This window comes from Ochlerotatus camptorhynchus, unplaced genomic scaffold (genome assembly GCF_037179485.1).
Source record: "Ochlerotatus camptorhynchus isolate MF236.1 unplaced genomic scaffold, CSIRO-AGI_Acam_v1.1 ptg000031l, whole genome shotgun sequence".
Taxonomy (NCBI): Eukaryota; Metazoa; Arthropoda; class Insecta; order Diptera; family Culicidae; genus Ochlerotatus; species Ochlerotatus camptorhynchus.
This window is the reverse complement of record NW_027040522.1, coordinates 462,216-481,331: the sequence shown is the minus strand read 5'-3', so window position 1 is coordinate 481,331 and position 19,116 is coordinate 462,216. Positions and strand designations below refer to the sequence as shown.

Here is a 19,116-nt window from a genome sequence, read left to right as displayed (position 1 = left end):
ACATTGGAATTTAATGAGCTAGGAATTATCATCGGAATTCGCTTGAAATTTTGCCTAATATCCCTTAGAAATTACACTTAAACTTGGATTTTATCGGTATTCTTTTGGAAATTGTCTTGGAACTATCTGCATAATGCACTAAAAATTATCTGCAGAATTTTCTTTGAATTATCCCCAGAATAATTTTGGAACTGTCATAAGAATTCAATATCCTTGAGATTCTTCTCAGAATATTTAAGAACTTTTTATTCTCAGAACACCTTGGAACTGAAATTCCCCTAAAGTTTCAGAAGAATTTCCTCTGCATTCTACAGAAATTCTTCCCAGAATGAACTTGAAATTATCCTCGGAACTCCATTGAAATTTTTCACAACATCCCTTTGAAATTTCATTCAAAATTTGATTCTCGGTATTCTTTTCGAAACTATCTTGGAACTATCTGCAGTATTCACTAGAAATTGTTCGCAGAATTTTCATGGAATCATCTCCAGAAATCTTTTCTTTTAGAACTGTCCTCAGAATTCAATACCCTTGAGGTTCTTCTCGGAAATCAAGTTTAAGTTGTCCACCCATTCACCAAATCGTTGTAGTTTTTCTACCATAAATGTTCAACAAACCTTACCCCTCCATTCACCATAACTGTGAAATTTTGACATCAGGCCTCTCCATGCAGCAGATTGTTGCAAATCTTACACCAGAAATTTTCAACACAAACTTGCCACCAGAAAATTTCAATTGATCAGAACGTTGCAAATTTACCACAGTTAATGTTCAATAAAAATTGCTTCTCCCATCTTCTGATTGGTGCAGATTTCCTTTTTCCATTTTCAACCAGACATTTTCAATATAGCTTGCTTCTCATATCATCAGAATGTTGCAGATTTTCCACCAAATAAAGCTTGCCTCTATTTTTAGATTTTTCATCAAAAATTTTCAGTAAAGCAGCTTCCCTCCAATCATCAGAATGGTGCAAATTTTACACCAGAAATTATTATTAAAGTTTGTTTCTTTATTCAGCAGAAGGATGCAAATTTAAGACCAAAATTTTTCCTAAAAGCTTGCCCATCCGTTCACCAGAACGGTGCAGATATTCCACCAGAATTTTTCAATATAGCTTAATTTTAAGGCACAAGTCATTTACCAAACCAGTGCAAGTTTTTCACCAGAAATTTTCCGTTCATTTCATTTATCAGAGCTATGCAAATTTTGCACCAGAAATTTTCAATAAAGCAAGCTCCTCCATTCACCAGAACGGTGCACCAAAAATTGTCAGTGAAGTTTGTTTCACAATGCACCTTTGTGGTGCAATTTTCAGGCTTTGCCTCTTCATGCACCAGAATGCTGCAAATTTTCCACCATAAATTTTCAATGAAGCTTGCATTCATGAGGACGATGCAAATTATGCACCAGAAAAATTAATAAACCTTGCTTCTACATTCACCACAGTGTAGCGAACTTTCCACCAGACATTTTTAGTTAAATGTGCTCCTCCAAATTTTTAGTGTGATTCAATTTTTCCAATTTTCATTTTGATTAGTCCTTCCATGCAACACCTTGATGATATTTTTACACCAGAAATATTCAATTTAAAGCTTTTTCTTCGATCTACCATCACGAAAGTGAATTTTTTCAACCTTAAATTAACCCTCTTGTTTAAACCCTAAATGAAACACCTCGAAAAAAAATTACACCAGAAAATTTTTGTATGCACCACTGTGGAGCAAAAATGCACTGTGTTGCAACCAAAAAATTTCATTGAAGTTTGTCCCTTAATGCACCTTTGTGGGACGATCTCAAAGGAATTGACGCAATAAAAGGTTAGGTGTGCTCTTATTTTATGAAATGAAGTTATTTTACCTTCAAATCAAGTTATCAAGAAATCAAGTTATTTTATATCATAATTTTATAAATGTGGAAATAAAAATCTTATTTATAAAAGGAGGGGCAATTGCCCCACCTTGCCCCACCCTGTGCACGCGTATTCGTGATTTGTCACACGCGCAAATTTCGCCAAAAAGACATTTCAATCGCCGTGGGAGTGTCCCGGTGGACCGTCAAAAGGGTTTTAGACCGAGAAAGAAAGGACAACTATCCGCGAAGGTGGCCACAGATCGTCCGAGGTCAGCTTGGGTTCCGAGGGTTATCGCTGCTATCAAAAGGAAGATTCGGGTGAATCCAGTGCGTTCAATAAGGAAAATCGCAAAGGAACTCGGGATCAGTGGCTTTACGGCACGGAAGATCGTAAAGGAAGATTGCGGGGCGAAGTCGAGGGTATGGAAAAAAAATTCACATGATTACCAACCGTATCCGGGAGCTACGAGTCGAACGATGCAAGAAAATCTTGAACTTCCTTAAGCGAAAAAATCCGGTAATCCTGTTCACCGACGAGAGCATGTTTACCGTCGATCCCGTATCAAATTCCAGAACCGACCGGTATATTAGTTCTCTTCCGGTAAAAGACGTGGCCGACAAGCACAAGAACGTGTATCTAACCAAGCATCCTGCTAGTGTTATGGTGTTTGGATTGGTGGCAATGGCAAAAAAATGGACCCAGTGTTCATTCCAGAAGGCGACAAGGTCAACACGGAGGTCTACATCGGGATTTTAAGTAAGTATGTTCTTCCGTGGATCAAAGAACAGTACGGTCCGAAGCCAAATGTTGTATTTCAACAAAATGGGGCTCCGTGCCACACCTCGAACCGCACTCAGAAGTGGTTGCTGGAACATCTTCCGTTCTGGGCGAAGGATATGTGGCCGCCATCCAGCCCCGATCTTAATCCGCTGGATTACTCAATATGGCACGTTATGAAGGCCAAGGCCTGTTCTAAACGCCACCCGAGTACAGCAAGCCTCAGACAAACATTGACCCGTACCTGGAGAGAAATGGATCCAGACTACATTATTAGAACCTGCCGTGCATTCCGGAAGCGTGTGAAGGCCGTAATTGCAGAAAGTGGAAACTCGCTCGATGATTAACGTAGTATAAGACTCTACGAAACATCCCCCTTTAAATAAATAAAAAACTCGAAAACGAAATATTTGAGATTTTTTTTTTAATTTTGACATTGCTGGAGTCAGTGTCAGTCAGTGTTTTACCAAATGAGTTCAAATTTTGGAAAGCTTATCAGGACCGGACTTGAAATCGTTCAAGCACTGTGGAGCGAAAATTTCAAATTTTCATCAGAATATTGTATACCCATGGCGCTAAAGGTTTTGCCCCACTTTGCGGTGCAGCTTCAACAAGTAAATCATGCAATTTAATAGGAACTTGACCCGGGCCAATGTCAAAGCATAAGTAAACAGCTCCCCAGAATGGCAGTATTAAGTCACTTAAGTAAAGTAAAGGAATCTGTTCCAACATTTTAAAAATCTTACACACAAATGGCCCCGACCAACTAAGAGATTTTGTATCGCCAACCACCGCCCAGTTCATTCACAAAAGCCGCACCTTCCGACAATAGCCCAGGCTAAAACTGGCGACCGCGAAAAGAGCCAATATGCCGCCTCGCACCACGCTGTTACAGTTAGAAAAACATAATTCACACTTTCCTCACTACTGGCCTCCATTCTTCACTTATTGGCTTATCGGTGCATAATTTCACCGTTAAACTGTTCTCACTTGAGTTTACGGTGCTGGTGGTGCCATATCGACCGGCACTGCATTGCTCCGTGTAGCCGCCGGGTTGCATTACTATACCGAACTGACCTACAACAATCATCGGCGACGACTACGACGACGACGGCGGTGGCGGCACGGCTCAGAGATTAGACCAAGAAGGCTCAATAAATGGGATTTCGTTAGGAGGAAGTTCCTAATAAGAACGAGGTGGAGCAGATGCAGGAGGAAAACAAATGAGATCTTGATTAAATTAGGGGAGCTCCTTTTTCAATTGCATAAGAGCGAGAGAAAGAGGTCGCCGTGGCACACGGCGGGATTGTTGTGAATCACATGCACCTTACTTACTACGGGAGGAGTGTACAGGGTGAGAATTTCTGCTGTAGGATAAAAGAACAAAATCAATTATTAATGAGCGGGCATTTATCATTGCCGCGTGTACGGATATGTGAGGCTAATGGTAGGAGGGACTTTCCGTTCATTTCCAGTTACAGTTAGACTAGGTCAGGCTTTGTTCCTTCCGCGGGGAGTAGTTTTCTGGCCGAGGTGAGATCAACTGGAGAAGATTTCACGTGAAATCGACCAAATTGCTTAAAATGTTGCAACCAAACATATGCGTTTGAGTTCCATTAATAACTCGCCAATTTCACGTATATGGATTTTTCAGACATCATTTGGTTGAAGTAATGCACGTGGCCAACCTTTGTGAGCTAATAGGTGTAACTAAATGAGCCACCGGTGGCTGAATGCCGGAGTCATCTTCATCTTAATCGCCCCCGGTGGCGTGACGAATTACTCATAGATCATAAGATCTCTCTACGCTACTGCTGTGGTCCGAAATGACATTGGAGGGCATTCAATACGTGTGGCGAGAAAATCGCGATCTTTAGATAAGTCTCGTCAATTACTTACGATGCGATGAATGTTACTCGGGCATCTTTGGAAATTAGCTGCGATAATTATGAGCCCTGAACTTTGGGGCTGCTCAAAGCCACAGGAAATCGAAGCGCTTTATTCACCTCATAACAATGGGTACTGAGAAGGATACTTCATAGAGCAGCTTTTGTAAGTGGTTTCTGGGAAAATGACAAAATTAGCTTCGAAAAAAAGACCAATAACTTCAGTCAACACACTTGCGGAGTCAACCGGGGACATTATTGTTGGGTCTTCCGTTACCGAAAATTCAGTGGTTCATCGGTTGTCGCCATGGTTATTGAATAGAAGATTTTCATTACTGTAATTTGAAATATCGTTAAGGACTTCAACTTAGTGGTACTCGGTGATTTTTTTACTTGATTTGTTTTCCGTAGTGTCTACCAATACTACCGTCGCCAGAGAGGCAGCTTCCACACCTGGACCCTACCTTTTGACCCACAAACTCATGGACCGGGGACCAACGGATTTTCGCCCCTTCCGAAGGAAGGCGTGATCAGTGATTGTATGCCTCAGAAAATCCCGACGAGGCTGACTGGGATTGAACCCAGGCCCTAGGAAGTGAGAGGCAGTCACACTTACCATTACACCATCGCTCAATTTAGGCCCTGATCATAGTGCTGTTGTTGTAAAATTTGAGCTAAGTTCTATATCTCGATATGTAACCACTTTTTTTTTTAATATGTCGATGACTTTCCCGGTCTCTTCAAACGGTTTAGTAGGCTTTTAATGTTCTTTATCTCAATCTCTCCAAATCTCGATGGTCCTTTCAATATCGATATGTGTAGAGTTGAGTGTAGTCGCATTTTTTTTATTCATTTGGCGCCACGTATACAAGATCAAAATGGTGCTAACGTGATCAAAATCGTGGCGTCAAGAATCGTTCCATTATTTATCTTCGTACGTTTTATCATTAACAAATGTATAACTAGTGACATATCTTAATAGTTCATAATACTTCGTAATTGTCAACTGGTACAAGATGATATGACCGAGTGTCTGCTACATGAAAAAACCTCCAAAACCAGGTATTCAAAATAAATTTTAATTTCGCTGAAAATGCCTTTTCATGGAATCTAATCATTGCACAGAGAATATTCAAATTCTCTTACTAAGGATATTTTAAAGAATGCAATGCAATGTAATTGAACTTAATTGATCTGGAGCAAACAAAATTCAGCAAAAAATAGCATTTTTTAAATGCAGAGGCTTGGAAATATTTATTCATATTCTGGAAAATGCATATCTTCCACAAATTTTAAACTTGACGAAACATTATTATACTTCAAGAACCTGAAGTTAAATCCCCTGGTTTTAAAAGCTCTAGGAATTTTGTCACAATTTCCCAACATCATTCCAAGGGAGTTGGAAAACAAAATCTTTGAGAAAAACACTAAGTGCAATCTGCATTTAAGAGAGTTTAGAGAAATTTCAAATTCCATGTGAAAGCTGGGAAAATTATGACTATAATTTCAAGAAAATCCTGAATTGGATTCAAAGTGTATTTCTTAGGATTACTCCATGACAATTCTGAGCAGAACCTTAAAGGAAAAATCCAAGGGTAATCTGAAGAATCCGGAGCATGATTTCTTGGAAACTTTAGAAGAATACTTAGGAGGTGCGTGTATGCCAAATGGAGGATTGAATCTGAAAATAACTCAAGGAGAACTTCATAGAAATCCGAAAAAGAATTCCAGTAGAGTTTTCCAACCATACTTTAAGAATAAATCTAGGGAATTTGTGAGGAGAACTGCAAACGAATTCTTAGAAATCTTTCAATGTGAGTAGAGTTGCAAGGAGAGAAGTGATTTTCAAATGGAATTCTGAAATTAATTCAATTAAAATTCTGGGAATAATACCAGAGGGTTTCTCACTGAGAAGAATTTCAATTTATAGAAAAAAATAATTCGAAGTTACAACGTGTTTTGGATTACTTCAAAGGCATTGGGAGAAGTATTTCTAAGGTATTGGGCTACAAAATGGTGAGTTGACAACCTGGAAGAAACGTGGTACCAAGCTCCGGTCCTCATAAGTCCCTACCTCACGCCTCCACGAGTCATATGATTACAAGAGACTACCTGGTAAAACATGGATACAGTTGGGTGGCGTAGCCTGGGCAATGTTGTCAATCCGACAATATCAAAATAAAAAGGCACGTAGAAGAACCATAGCACGGCGGTAGAGGAAATGTTTCGCCAGCCTGAGCGTCTGTCCACTAGGTAGGTGCAGCTCAAACAGCGTCTGACTGACATCCAGCGGCTGAATAAGAAATGCTCTTCCCCGGAAGCTACACCTACGATGGCAGTCCCATCACGGAGATAGGAGACTTTAGGCCATCCACCTACTGTCTCCGAAATTTATAAATTGTTACAGAAATCAACAGAGAAAGATTATGAACTGATGTTGTGGCTTTTACTTTTAGTGCAAAACGAAGGACGAGAATTGGAACATCCCAAGTAACAATTTCAGTTTTATCATGGTCTTGTAGACCATGATTTAGACTTGAGGAATGCTTTAAACCCTCGATAAAATTTGCAATGTTACTTGGTATGGAATGTATTAACGTTAGCTCAGCAGGATAAGCTGGTACAACTCGCCGGAGAGGCACGACGCATGAAGCTCAAAATCCTAGGACGGAGTGAAGTATGTTGACCAAACTTTGGAGATCGCAAGCTACTGTTGAGACAAGTACTGTTATATTCTGGTATTCTAGGTGAAAACGCTCCCCAGCACCGTGGAGTTGGTTCTAGGAAACTCCAGATGTTTTAACAATTCGCTGAAGATCTTGAAACTTTTTTTTAAAATTTATGTTATTTCTCTAAAGATTATAGAACTTCCCTGCGTTTCTCTATTCTTTCCTGAAATTTAGGAACCTCTCTAATGTGTTGGCAGTTTTCGAGAAGCTTGTTGTAGTGCCTTGAATTGAATTAAACTGTCCTGAAAATCTCTAAGCTTCCATGAAGTTTACTGAACTTATGTGAAGAACTCTAGAAAATTCTTAACATGTGTGAAGTTCTTTAAATATATGTGAATTTGTGGGATTTAAAAAAAAATCCGCTAGTTTTCTGAAATTCATGGAACTTTCCTTCCAAAACATTTTTTAATTGTTCCCCCATTTTCCAAATGTTCATGAAATTTTCGTGACGTTCTCAGATCTTTCCTAAAATTCCATGGACTTCAGTTCCAGTTCTCGAAGTTTTTTTGAAGATCTCTGAACTTCTGTGAAGCTTTTGACGTTTTTCGGAAGCTTTTTTAAGTTCCGTAAATTTTTTTGGAATCAAAAAGTTATAATTTACTAAGTTCTTATATCGATCACCATTTTCCACTCACCTTCTGGAAAAAACGAACTTGAGACTTGGCCGTCATAAGACCCCCATTTAGAATCGCAAAATAAAATTAAAAAAATCAAAGATTCTCACTGATGATGGCTCCGGGGTTTTCCTGAAGTTCATGGAACTGCCCTTTAATGATCGACACTAATTCATAACTTTTCCAATAGTCTAGACTTTCCCTATGTTAACAAAAGTGTCCAAAGTATTTCTGAATTTTCTTGAAATTTACTAGAATGCCCTGAATTTCTCTCTAGATAAGTACCTGCAATTTTACTGAAGTTACCTGTTAAACTACCTTTATTGTCCATAATTTTCCTCAAGTTTTGTAAACTTCATGAACGTTCACGAAACTTTGCCTTAAATCACTACTTTTCCCAGAACTTCTCTAGACCTTTCTGAATTGTCTTATGCTGAAGATTTTCGGATAATTCATAGAATTCTAGGAATATCCCATAATTCCACGGAACTTTCTGTTAATCTCTGCAAATTTCCTTAATTTAATGGGATTGCTCTGAAGCTATCTGATTGTCCTAGATGTACTTGCCCAACAAACAATTGCCTATCGAATAAACGACTTCTTGACGATTTTATTCAACTGCATGCTTAAAAATACTTGTACTATTTTTAATAATAACTTCTGTTCAGGCTTTGGTCACACAAATCTGGAGAATTTATTCAACCACAACATTGAAATATTTGGTGTGGAATGAGGCATGTCGAGACGCTTTTATTCGACTTACAAGAGTTGTAGCAGTGCTTATTCGATCAAATTTTTGATTATTCAGCGTTTATTAGACATCATTACTTGCTTAAACAGCAATGGTATAAAGGTGTATATAGACGCTTGATTCTCATGTGAAATAATGTTTAATTAGCCACTATTTATACATTTATTAAACGATTATCCAACTACGGGATAATTAATCCGAAAATAAGAACGAAACAGAGCAGGGTTCTTCTTCGTTAGTGATTGTTGTGTCATTTTTATTTCTGTCGAAGCACGCACCCACCACGCACATAGATCCTAGAAAATTTATTACACACATACATACACACACATGTCGCGATATATGGGATTCAAACCATGACCTTCCGATCACCAGCCGTTGCCTTGCCATCTGAGCTATCCTAGAATACATCATATGGGCAGCTAAATAAGCAATAAAAGCTTGAGTCTGAATACCTATCAGCACTCCCTGCCGTAACTCTAGCTAATTCAAGGAGATGTGAGAATGATTAATTCATTCATAGTTGTTTAACATGAGACCAATGTTACCTCTTCATCTCTCTTATTTCGATGGAAAGTATGCAGGGTTATTCTTTTATATAGATCGATGAATTGGTTGTCGTGAGTGATACGATCTATGATTACGATTTAAATTAATTAGGCGTAGACAATAAATAAAAAAAAAGGGTTGAGGTTGGAACTCGCGACCTTCTACTTGGAACGCGGAAACGGTAACCACTTAGATACCAATTTAGTTTTGTTGTTAGCCTGAAACAGTGTTGTGAAATAATGAATGAATAAGCCGTTTGTAAAGCATTTACAAAGCACGCAATTTTAAGGCTGGTAAGGTACTGTAGTAACTGGAGCACCTAGATTAAAATGAAATGTAATTTATTTTGAATTTGGAACAAATAAAGAGTTAAAAAAAAGCACGCAATTAAAACATGTACGCATAGTGGTATAAGAGCTCTTATGCTGACTGTATTCACCTTTATTCAGCAATATTGTTTAGCAATGTAATGGAATCCAATAATGAAGCTAGAAAACAATTATTAGACGTATAATAAAGCATGTTATTAAATCAATTGAAAACAGTCGAATTAAAGCGTCAATATATGTGCAAATTACACTTTTTCAGTATGTTATTAGATCAAACTTCTGGTGTTGAATCAGGAAGACAGTCATCGTTTGTATATCTTTTAATAAGTATATCAATCAAATCAGAGCAACAGCGGAATAAAGGCGCTTTTATCGATATCAATGAGGTTTTTTCAGCACATAATTTGACAACCCATTTTATTCAGCATTGTACACTGTTATAAAGCATTATTTAATTTATATGCTTATTTGTGACTCTCAATTGTTTGTTGGGTGGAACTTCGCTGAATATCATGGCACTTTAAGATTATAAATTTCTTTAAAGACCGTTGGAATTTCGTGCAGATCGATATCTTCAAGAAATTCCAGAGATCTTAAAAAAATTAATTTGTGGAGCTGCCTTGAAGTTCTCTTATCAACTTTGTATAGTTTTAGCCAATTTTAGAAGGACTTGAAATTTCCATTATAGTTATGTACAATTCTTTAAATACTTTCACGTTTTGCTGATGTTAATAAAACTTCCCTTACGTTCTATAAACTCGCTTGAAGCTTTGCTGAAGATTCCGGGATTTCTCTGAATTTCTCGAAACTGCTGTAAGCTTACTGCAATTTCCTTGAAATTATTTGAACTACCCTTTGGATTTGGATGGATCAGAGAAGCTTTCTTGAATCTCACAATTCTACAATATCTTGATTCTGCTCTGAAATAAATGGAACTCTCCTAAAAACTTTTAAACTTTCCTGAAGTTTTTTGGGCCTCTGTGAAAGTCTGACACTGAGATATAAATAAAACTTGCCTGCGTACAGCTTGCCATAAAATTATCTGAGACATAGTTTTCGGAATTGTGCTGAAGTTTGCGTAACTGCACTAAAATTCTGTAAACATTTGTAAAATTCTCTAGATTTACTTAAAGTGCTAAGCATTCTCATACATTCTTTTGTGTTCCTTGAAGTTTTCTCGAAGTCCTCGGAACTTCTTAAAACAACACAATTTTCTTGAAGTCAATGGAACTGCCTTGAAATTCTTTCACAGTTTTTGAAAAATAAACTCTGATGCTCACGATACTTCCTTTGATATCTTTAAAAAATTTCTGAACTTCTCTCAACTTCTCTAAAGTTTCCTCAATTTTCTTAACGATCATGTATCATCTTCGAAGCTCGCGCATTTTTTCTGGAATTCTAGAGACGTTCTGAAGTCTTAACAATTTTCATGAAGCTGTCAAGCTTCTTCATTTTTTTATTTATTTGAAATTCTCGGAATTTCTCCAAAGTTCTTAACATTCTCGTTCTTCTAAGTTCTCTGAAGTTCTATATAGTTCTCAAGAAAATTCTAATACTTTGACTATATGTTTAGTGTTACTTCTGCGTGAAATCAACGATTAACATAGTTGAGGATGCTAATTTCAAATAACAGACTGTAGTGGTAATTTTTATACGATAGATGGAGTAGATGAAAGTATAGAGTTGATAGTTCCGATAGTGAAAATTGCATATAGATGTCCTAGCTCGCTATTCTACTATCTATATGCAATTTTCACACTGCCGTACTCTAACGGAACTATCAACTCTATACTTTCATCTACTCCATCTATCGTATAAAACTTACCACTACAGTCTGTTATTTGAAATTAGCATCTTCAACTATGAAAATTCCAATGTTTTTTAAACATCTTTGAAGTTTTCTCTTGAAAATCGTGGAACTTCTTTAAAATTCCCGCTCTTTTTCTGAAATTAATTGATTTGCAATAGTCTTACGTGACGTAAGTCTCAGTTCTCAAAACAGCCCTGAAGCTTACGGAACTTCTATTAAAATGTTTTTGTATTTTCAGGATGTTCTCAGAATTTCCCTGAAATTTTCTGAATTTTCCTAACGTTCTTTGCAATTATATGAAGTTCCCGCAGTTGTCCTGAGTTTTTTAAACTTCTATTGAGTTTGAACAAGCCAGTTGCCTGCCAGAAGGGCCAGTAGATTAGCTACACTCAATCATATTTCTTTTACTATCTTTGCTCATGCACTAGAGTGCAAGACTCACACACAGTTCTCAACATTTTTCTACAGCTCATGAAAATGTCTGGAAAAAACAAATTCATCATCATTTCAAAATTTCCTCCAAAGTGGCTTTCCTGATGTTTAATGTGCTTTCCTTGTGTTATTGAGACAAACAGAAAGATCTCTGAACTCCGTTTAAGTGTTTTAGACTATCCTGATTAATTTAAATTAATTTAATTGCTTTGAAGTTCCTTGATATTCCTTGAAGTTCCCGAAATTCTCCATAAGTTTAAGAATCTTCTTAAAAACTCGCGGAACTTCGCGTAATTTTTTTTTTCTGAACTTCTCTGAACAACCTTTTTTAAATTCTCGGAATATCCCATAATTCATTGGAACTCCATGAAACTTCCTGGAATTTTTTTTAAATTAATGGTGCTGCTCTGAAGATCTCTGATCGTTTTTAAAGCACTCGGAACTTCCCTGAATAAAATAAGACTTCGTTAAAAATCTCCAAACTATTCAGAAGTTCACTGATCTACCATGAAAATCACGGAATTCCCTTTAAAATATGCTCACAATTTCCTGACGTTCAACTCTCGTAACATGATAAATGAGTTTCCCGGGAACTTCTTTAAAATTCCTGCAATTTCGTTGAAATTTATTGAACTGCTGTGGGGGTTCTGCCCTGAAATATGTATATATATTTTTAAATCTTTATTTTAGAGATTTTTAGCCGTAGTTCATCTCTTCCTGAAATAAATGGAACTGTGCTAAACATTCATTAAACTTTCCTGTTGTTCTCTGGGTTTCTTTGAAATTCCAGAATTTTCAATGAAGCGTTCATAAGTTCCCAAGAGATCTCTGGCTACTTTGAAATTTTCGGAACATTTTTAGGGCTCTCGAAACTTTCCTGAAGTTTATGGAACTGCTCTGAATTTACCGGATCTGACGCGTAGATAACTTACACTTACGCTTAAAACTTCATTGAAAAACTGGACTGTACGGCAGTTCTCAGAACTTCCCTAAATTATTGAAACTGCCCATAAGATTTCTGTAATTCCCCAAAGATTGCTAGTTTCTCTGAGTTAATTTGAATGCACAATTGTCTCTACGTTCTCTCTACATCTCAGAAGCAGTGATGGCATAGCCATTAAAAAATTGATATTTTTCCGCTACCATAAGCTCTCAATATCCCGCATATTGGAGCAAAATATCATGCTTGATATTTCGAGACCATTCACAACGTGTAAATGTGAAGCTAAGAGTTGAAACGACGCAAAAGTTGTACCTTGTTCTCTTTTTTCTGTTTACCGATAGCAGACACGAAGCGACTGCTGCCAGCCGTTATGGCAGTTTCGGTTGCGTTCGGCCAAAATCATGAAACACAATCTTATCAAAGTTTGGTGAGATTTGCAGCTGGTGAGTTTTGTTAGCTTGATATTCCGAGCTGCGATATCACAGTTTGCAATATTAACCGCTGTTGTTTGCATGTCGATTTTTGTGAACGAAAATCAAGCGTGATCTAGTTATTTGGTGAGATTTGATGTTTTGATATTTTTTTCAATACAGCTCAGAAGTTCTCTTGACTTCCCTGAAGTTTTATGGATAATTCTGAAGTTCAAAGAACATCTTAAAAGTTTCTACAGTTTTTTTCTGAAGGAAATGTAACGGTCTTGAAGTTCTTTAAGCTCCCCTGAAGTTTCCACAGTATTCCTATTTTTGTTTTTCGGATCTTCACTTATGTTATCGCACTTTGTTTGTGAAACTTTCCTTGATTTTATAAGCATTCCTCAAAGTTTCAACAATTTTTGTGAAGTTAATGTGGCTGCCCTGAAAATATCTGATATTTCTTGAAGTTCACGAAGCATCCCTGAAGTTCTCACTAATTTACTGATGATGATCTGGAATGGACCTTAAGATCTCTTAAGCAAAGCTATTGATATTTTTCATAAGTTCATTAAATTTCCTTAATGTTTTATGGACTATACTTTAGTTTTCAGAACTTTTGGACGTTCCCGATATTCTCGTGACAATAATTAAACTGCCCTAAAGTTCCTGGAATCTACCTGAAGTTCTCGAATCAATTTGCGATCTTGGAGAAAGTTTTTCTGCATAGTTTTCCCATTCTAAATCTCAGCTTTGGTCAAAATTGATCAGTTTTTGTATTTTTGACTAGCTACTGAACAGCCTTGTGCCGTTTCCCATACATTCTCCCATACAAACTGAAAAATTCTTCCGCAAATGCAGATCGTATCTACATTCGTTCAAATTTGGCACAGTTGTTGGGAACCTCAATTCAAATCGAAAGAACAAAGAGGGAGCAGAGGGTTGTTAAGTCTTTGTTAGAATAGTAAAACACGGGTAGGATAGAAATCTGAGTAGCTACACAAATTACGGCTCCGTATTGCTCCCGCGGGCGATTTAGTCTCCCAAATAAATGCATCGAAAAAAAAAATTAAACTCGCTTACATCCACTCGCGCTGCCACATTCGGTAAAAGTGGTCAAACCCGATCCCCATTAACTAATCATTCCAGTTGCTACATTACCACCCAAGTTTTCTCTGCCCACAACTTCGTTGGGTGAAATTACCTTTCATTCTTTCACCCAGCTTAGAGAAATAGAGAGGGAGAGAGCTTTCAACATATTTTCTCACGCTCCGTCTTTTCCTCTCGCTCTCAAACACGTTCGCTCTCCCAACAGCAAACGCATGCAGCCCATCACATGTGGGTCCACCTCTCAAAACATGTTTCAAATTCACACTTTATCGGCGCACATGTTTGTCCACCCAACCAACCGTCATTGGGAAAGGTGAGAAAATCCCTGCACCTGAAAGCTCTCTGCCTCTTCAAAAAAGCTCTCTCTGTATCTCTCATGCTCTCCATATTTGGTGCCCGAGAGCGGCTAGCCTGCGTCAAGTGGATTAGCGCAGCACCGGTGTATCGAGCCGTCGGACGCCACCGCAAGAAACCTGTTCGCTCAGTTTTCCTTCGACGGCCAACTGAATCGCATCGCGCTAAAGGACTGACACTCCTACTCTGCCCACACATACACACGTGAATTGACGATCGTCGCGATCGAGGACTGTTTTGGGAGAAATTTTACGCGCGATCGCCGCATCTGGATCGGTGGGGGCTTGTGTGATAAGAAGCAGTGCATGATTCGCGACGCGCCGCGGGTTCTCGCTGGTGGACGAGAGTGAGAGTTAGTGCAAGTGTGGTGAAAGGGGTGTCGTCGTTCTTGCGACAATAGTGTTGCGAAACTCGCGACTCCAACAAAGGAAGAAATTGGACCCCCGGTACCCTCGACGCGGGGAAAGGGTGACGACGCGTTCCCTTGCACGTTGATTGGATTTTCGACGGTTTGTTTTTGTGGCTCCAGGGACCAGCAGGGGCGTTGCGATCTGCTAATAGTGTTTCGGTTTGGAGGAGTGTGATTCGTACAATAGCTCGGTGGTTGTAAACAAGAAGAGAAATAAAGGCAAAAATCAGCGAGCGGTGAAAAATTTCGCTTTTCAGATTCGGTTGGGTGAAGATCGAATATTCTGAGATTTGGTTGTTGTGTGTTTTTTGTTGTGCTACTGCTGCTGGTGGTGGAGTGTTTTAAGTTGTGCAGACACAGCTGGAAGAAAATAGCCGACACATTGAAGGCAGCCTACAGTGTGGAAGATTGAGCCTGAAATCGAAAGGGAAGCTACTCTAGTGTGAAGTGAGTGAAGAAGGCTAGCGATGATGATTTGTGGCATGTCGAGTGCTTTGTGGTCACCGAGTGGAAAATAAGCGACAGGAAGTGAGAGATTTAAGTTTGATTGTGTTTTGGCTAGTTTTTGTTTGTTTTTTTTTTTCGGGGAACCTTGTACAAGTGACATAAGACGAAGACATAATGGAGGTGAAAACGGAAATTCGTTCCAAGCCTATTTTAAGTCCGACTAGATCGTTGGATGAAGGATTCGAGAGCGACCCGGATCGGATCTCTACGGATTCTGAACTGGCAACGGCTCAAACAGCTCCAGCTTTTGACGTGTTGCAAACAACGGATCGAGATGGAGTGCAACATACGCAAATTGCCCGAAGGAATCAAGACAGTCCACTTTCCAAAGACAGTGGACCGGAGAGCATCATCTGTTTGGATGGGGAAATTGAGAATGAATTGCGCAGCAAGCTGGAGAAAACGACCTTGGGCAGGCCACCGTCAGGGCTTCCCAAGCAACCATCTGTTTCCCACCAATCTCAGCAGATCCGTTATCGCAGAATTAAGACTCGCGCTCCTCCGCCACCCCTGGGAAGCTACCACTACCAGAAACGATCCCAGTCCGTAGATTCGATGAACCGAGCCAATATGCACAATCCGTACGGCATAGAACTGTCTGGAATGCCACCCGGGACGCATCTCGATTTGGTCAACGGCCATGGCGACGTTCTGGCCGGGCGTTTCGTACGTGTTTCGGTAGATCCACGTCACCAGTCTCAGCAGCACCAGTCCCTACAACATCAACAGTTGAACCATCCGTATCGTATGTCCTCGCTATCGACCAACAACATTTACAAGTACTGTCACGCATCAACGCCAATGACCGGCCATCAGCAGCATCTCCATTCCCATCCAATGCACCACCATCATCATCACCATCACGGGATGGTCGGCGCCAGCAGTAGTTCGTCTAGCACCAGTTCTCGCAGCAATCTGTACTCGCTACCGCCGCAATACCACGCAGGATTATCCGCGGCATCAGCGCAATCGGCATCGAACCAGAACCAATCAGTCCCGTCATCGTCGACTCTAATCCCATCGCAGGCCACCGGCAGAAACTACAAACAATTCAACCACGTTCCAGTATGCTGGACTCAGTCGATACCAAGGCAAACAAGACGGTAAGTTCCTAGGAAATTCCTCACCAAACAAGCTAAGGGCTGCAGGGAATTGACTTCCTTCGCCATAGATGTGAGCCGGCGCCGGGACCGGCAGTAGAAGGGTTGATTGAGATTCAAAGCACGCACGTGTGTAGTTGCTGCCGCCACCGGCGTTCGTCACTTGCGTGCCAATACAAGTCCCGGATGGTAACGGACTTGTATGGCGTGCGCGGGCGCACGACCAGCAGGACATTCTCCCCTGGCCAGTGCCCTTGATTTGCTGCGGATGCGTTCAGTGTCAGGGACGTGATTTGTACAAAGGACGCGGTATTTGTAATTGTGAGAATATCGCAGACATTGAGTGATGGTGGAATATTGGGTTGTAGCAACCAATGCATTGCCGAAAGTGATTGATTTTGAACTGAGAATGACAGATGATTGGATATTTTCAATGTCATCATCACGCTGCTTGTGTTGATCTAATTAGTACTTATTTGTCAAATACAGTTGGAGCAGAATGGAATTCATAATTTATAACTTTGGGTCGAATTCCGTTTCTTCAATGTTTGAACATGAAATTAATTGATGTTCGCAGGTAAATCTGAAAGTTATCGAATTATAGTTAGGTCTGACCCTAACAACTTAAATTTCGACCAAAATTACCTAGAATCCACATTCAGGAAGAGTAGTTAGACTGGTCATGGGTCATTAGGCTGAACGCTATTAGGCTGAATGCCATAAGACCGAATGGGTTATATGGCCGAAATTTTTATAGTTATTCACATTTCGTCTGGTAGCAGGTAACGATTTAGTGACTACACAAATTCATGTAAATTTAGGTGGTCTGAGACTGACATATACGAGCGTCAATTTTGACATACAAGTGAGTCATAATAGACGCGAAATTCAGCTTAATCAAAAGTACTTTTCGTCGAGTAACGAAATTTTCAGTCTCGGAGCACTTAATTTTACATGTTTGTTTACTTCTTATCCTTTATGTCAAAGATGTATTTCGTAACGTGTAAAATTGGTTGGGTTGTGTACAAGACACAACCGCATGGTTGAAGTAGAACTTCTCGTGCATTTTTCATGATATTGATTTAAAATACAGAAGAACTAGAAGTGTTTTTTCTTAAATCAAACGCTTAGCTTTGAATCCCAAGCAACTTGCATGTTCTAAAAAAGTTCACATAAAACAGCAAAAAAGATTACGTCATTAGTTCACATAGCCTTTGTATGACTGGTTTTGATTGTATAGCAGTTTACTCAACATTGAATTTTTGTTGCTTGGGATAAGTAGGTGTTTAGTACATTATTAATTGAAAATAAGGAGGATTCAGATATTCAATTTCAAAATCAGAGCAAAAGCTCGTATACAGGTTCTCCACCTGTTAAATTTTTAGATAGCAAGCATCAAGTTCCGCATCATAGTCCTATGCGAAAATGAGCGGAAGCGCGACAACAGCGCTCTTTTATAAATTTACAGGTTCAAGCAGAATGATGCGCAACCAAGTGATGCTCGATCATGACGTCTGGTTTAAAAAAGCGTTTATTTTGTGAAAACAGTGACAAAATTGTCACTTTTTATTGGTACATAATGCAAAAGTTTGGAATGTAAAATTGGAAAAGTATTTATTTCAGCTAGTTTGTAGATAGCAGCGCAAATTCGTAGAGTTATTTCCTATCGATTGGCGTATTTGGATTCAAATTTCATCTAAAAATGGCAAAGTTATGATCGTTCAAAACCTAACACCTTCTCGTGACGGTTGTAATTTTAGATTATTGGTTTACCCCCTGCAAGCATGGGAGAAATCGTTTCACTTTGCATTTACAACTTCAGAAACGAACAGCAGTTCGTATTCGCATTGCTTTTATTTTCTTCGATGAACGCAGAATTGAGCAAAATAGACAGCTGAGCGTAACATGAATGATTCTGAGTGTAGTAGTGTGGATGATTCCGAATACTCGTGGTCTTCTCGAGGTTAGTGGATGACAATGTTATGGATGTAGAGAGGGAGATGGAGATTTGAAGTATAATTTTCATATTTTTATTGTTTGAGCAGATATTTGTGCGCTTCATTTTGTTAAGTGATGAATTGATTCATCACAAATAAGACCTTATCAGAATACCTTAACAAAATCAGTAGCAAATAAAAATAAATAAGTTATGATCATCAATGATGTTAGAAATCATTATGACAATAAGTCCCAAAAAAACCACTCATGTTTCAAATATGGAAAAATCTCCTATCATAAATCAAAAGCAAGAAGTATCATCATGTTTCAAAGAAGAAAAAATCTGCAATGAAAAATCAAAAGCTAAAAATTCTTCATTGAAATAATTCCTAGTCCTAGGTATTAGAATTTTATGAAATTTTGCCCACAGGTAGAGTTTAAGATTGAATGAACGAAAACAAATTTTATAAAATTTGGGGTGATTAATTTTCCCGGAAAATCTTTGGATCTTTTTGGATTTTCCCGGACAGTACGAACTTTGAAAATTCATAAATCATGATTCAAGCATTGTGGAACTCATGAATCAAGAAGCATAAAGCACGTTGCATGGTAAAAT

At 38.8% G+C, this 19,116-nt stretch overlaps 1 protein-coding gene across 3 annotated transcripts in view; it reads left to right on the top strand.

The window, feature by feature from the left end:
• The first annotated feature begins 14,707 nt into the window (after window positions 1-14,707).
• The window catches only part of LOC135708566 (uncharacterized), a 325,441-nt gene continuing 321,032 nt past the window's right edge, over window positions 14,708-19,116 (top strand). For all 3 annotated transcript variants that reach the window (XM_065230670.1, XM_065230686.1, XM_065230679.1), the window contains exon 1: window positions 14,708-16,565. In XM_065230670.1, the coding sequence (XP_065086742.1) occupies window positions 15,577-16,565 (989 nt within the window). In that variant the 5' untranslated portion in view covers window positions 14,708-15,576. The remainder of the gene's footprint in view (window positions 16,566-19,116) is intronic.